Source organism: Arachis ipaensis, chromosome B02, assembly GCF_000816755.2.
Source record: "Arachis ipaensis cultivar K30076 chromosome B02, Araip1.1, whole genome shotgun sequence".
Classification (NCBI taxonomy): domain Eukaryota; kingdom Viridiplantae; phylum Streptophyta; class Magnoliopsida; order Fabales; family Fabaceae; genus Arachis; species Arachis ipaensis.
In genome coordinates, this window is record NC_029786.2 from 107,512,153 (window position 1) to 107,514,723 (window position 2,571).

General features: G+C 28.3%; 1 protein-coding gene across 1 annotated transcript in view; it reads left to right on the forward strand.

Annotated features, from left to right (window-relative positions):
- Positions 1-919, forward strand: part of LOC107626397 (protein trichome birefringence-like 39) — a 4,279-nt gene extending 3,360 nt beyond the window's left edge. The window contains exon 6 of the mRNA XM_016329270.2: positions 344-919. Within this exon, the coding sequence (XP_016184756.1) occupies positions 344-644 (301 nt within the window). The 3' untranslated portion in view covers positions 645-919. The remainder of the gene's footprint in view (positions 1-343) is intronic.

The following is a 2,571-nucleotide window of genomic DNA, read 5'->3' on the forward strand; positions in this document are numbered from 1 at the left end:
CGATTCAATTTGATTTTTCATATTCGAATTGCATTTATACGGATCTTTGAGATTGAGTTTCGAACACTATAATAGATTTTACATCCTTTTTCGACACTAACTCACCAGAGAATGTGACATTATCACTGTTTTACTAAGTTAGCATAAAAAAGAATATAAAAATTATTATGGTGTTCAAAACTCAATTTCACTAAATTAGTGTTTTTAAAATTTTAAAAACTAAAATAAGATCTTAGAAGCCAAATTAAATATTTAGTCATTAGTTAAAAATTAAAATAATTAGCTTGTTATATCATCACTTTTATATATATTCTGATTCATTTTATATTTTGTATACTAATAGGGGTGGTGAATGGAACGAACCACAAGTGAAAAATTGTTCATTGGAGACAGAACCATTAAGTGGATCAAGCTATCCAAGTGGATTGCCACCTCAAGTGTTTATAATGGAAGATATATTAAATAAAATAACGAAACCATTTCATCTACTTAACATTACAACACTCTCACAGCTCAGAAAAGATGCACATCCTAGTATTTACAATGGCCATAAAACCATGGATTGTCTCCATTGGTGTGTGGCAGGCTTGCCAGATACATGGAATTTACTCATGTATGCAACACTCAGTACTGATGATCATTGAAGATGGTAAAGTCCCACATCGATTGGAAAGACAAACAAAACATGTTTTATAAGTACCATGGCTAGACTGGAAATTCAGCCATGTAAGTTTTTAGAGAGAGGGGAGAGTGCTAAGGCTTAGAAGAGAACAGAGAAAATTCTGTAAGAACAAGTTTTCTAGTTATTATTATTTCTTTTCAAAGAAAATTTTTGTTATATTTTAATTTTGATGGTCCTGTTATGATAATTGGTGTATTATAGTAAAGTTTTCAAATGGGCTTGTCCGGCCCGTTTATATTTGTGATGTGTTGTTATTTAAGAAGTATTCACTTATGGACTTATGGTCAAGTTACTGTGTCTAAAAGACTTCTATTTTAAAAACCAAACAATAAAAAAAAAAAAAAGTAGTTTTTTAATTTGTTAAATGGTACTCAATGGATTTTGATGTAGTATTACCAAGATGCTACAAAGTTGATTTTCTAAGAATTGTTCCGTTAACCATAGACATTATTTTATATTATCAAGGTTATTGGTGAATTTAGGGTAAGATTGATATATAGATCTCTAGTAATTTATACAACAATCCTTAATATGTAAACAAATTTCAAAGGTATTTAAGTATATAAATAAATTATCCAAACAACAAGAGTATTTTTTTACCCATATAAAATATTATAGGAGAAAACAAGAGTACAATTTTACTTATCATTGACCATGCATTCATGCTAAACCAATCACAAAGATAATGCTCAAAATTCAACAATTTCGGGTGGTTTCAAAATTCCTTCAATTAAATTAACTCTCCTACTTGATCTAACCTTTTTCATTAAAAAAAAATATATAATGTAATTTTTTTCCCCTCTTCTCATTGCTATTCCCCTATGTTCATGATATCATATCATATATGAAATGAAACACGTCCTAATTCCATAATGTAGTATTAGATATGGTTATGATGGCAGAATCTACATACAGCAGATACTCTGTAGCAAAGAGAATATAATTTCAACAAAACATTTAATACAAGTAAGTTAAAATTCAATACTTTCAGTGGTAAAATGTAGGGACATGCTGGCCCTCCCTCTCTCCCTCTGCTTCTTTTCAAATAATTTTCAATTATTAATTTATTATTTATCTTCTCTTTATATATATGAGGCTATTATTTTTTTAAATTTTATTTTTTAACTTTAATTTCTTAAATACATTTTTTTTATTCAAAGCAAGTTTGTCGCACCTGATAAACTCTATAATTTTTATAGAGTTTGCCTAACCCGGCAAACTTCACCTCAAATTTAAAAAAAAATGACTAACTCAAATTTTTAAACTCACAGCAAACTATGGCAACCATTATTATCATTTCCAAAATATATAAGAATACACAAGAGTACATAAGAATAAATCATATTTTTATTGGGAAAATAATATTTTTTTTATTTACAATGAGAAAAAAATTCTTGTTAAATATGACTTATTCACGTGTACCTTTGTGTTTTTGGAGACGATGATAATGGTCATCATTGTCATCAGCAGTGGCGGAGCTTGAAACGAAAATTTGGGGCAGATAAAAGATAATTATCAAGATACTTTTGATATGGACCCCATTTAAGATAAGCTCGTCTAACCTCATCTCTTTGATTTGGGTGATATTGCCAAATTTAAAGCCGTTTTTAAGGATATGTTCCAAAGAATTAAGGTCAAACTCATCAGACGCAACTCTTTAAACTTTTGAAGGTTGTATCTTACTTTCTTCATGATTCATTAAAGTAGAAGAACTATCTACAGGTGTTGATATTGTAAAAGTTATATGTTTTCCTTCTTAAATATTAGCCTTCCTCTTAAAAAATGCATCATCAACTCTTTGATTTTTTATGATTATTTTATATAAAAATTTGAATATATATCCGGTAAAATATGTAAAAAATAAATTAGAAGGAGAAATATTAAAATTT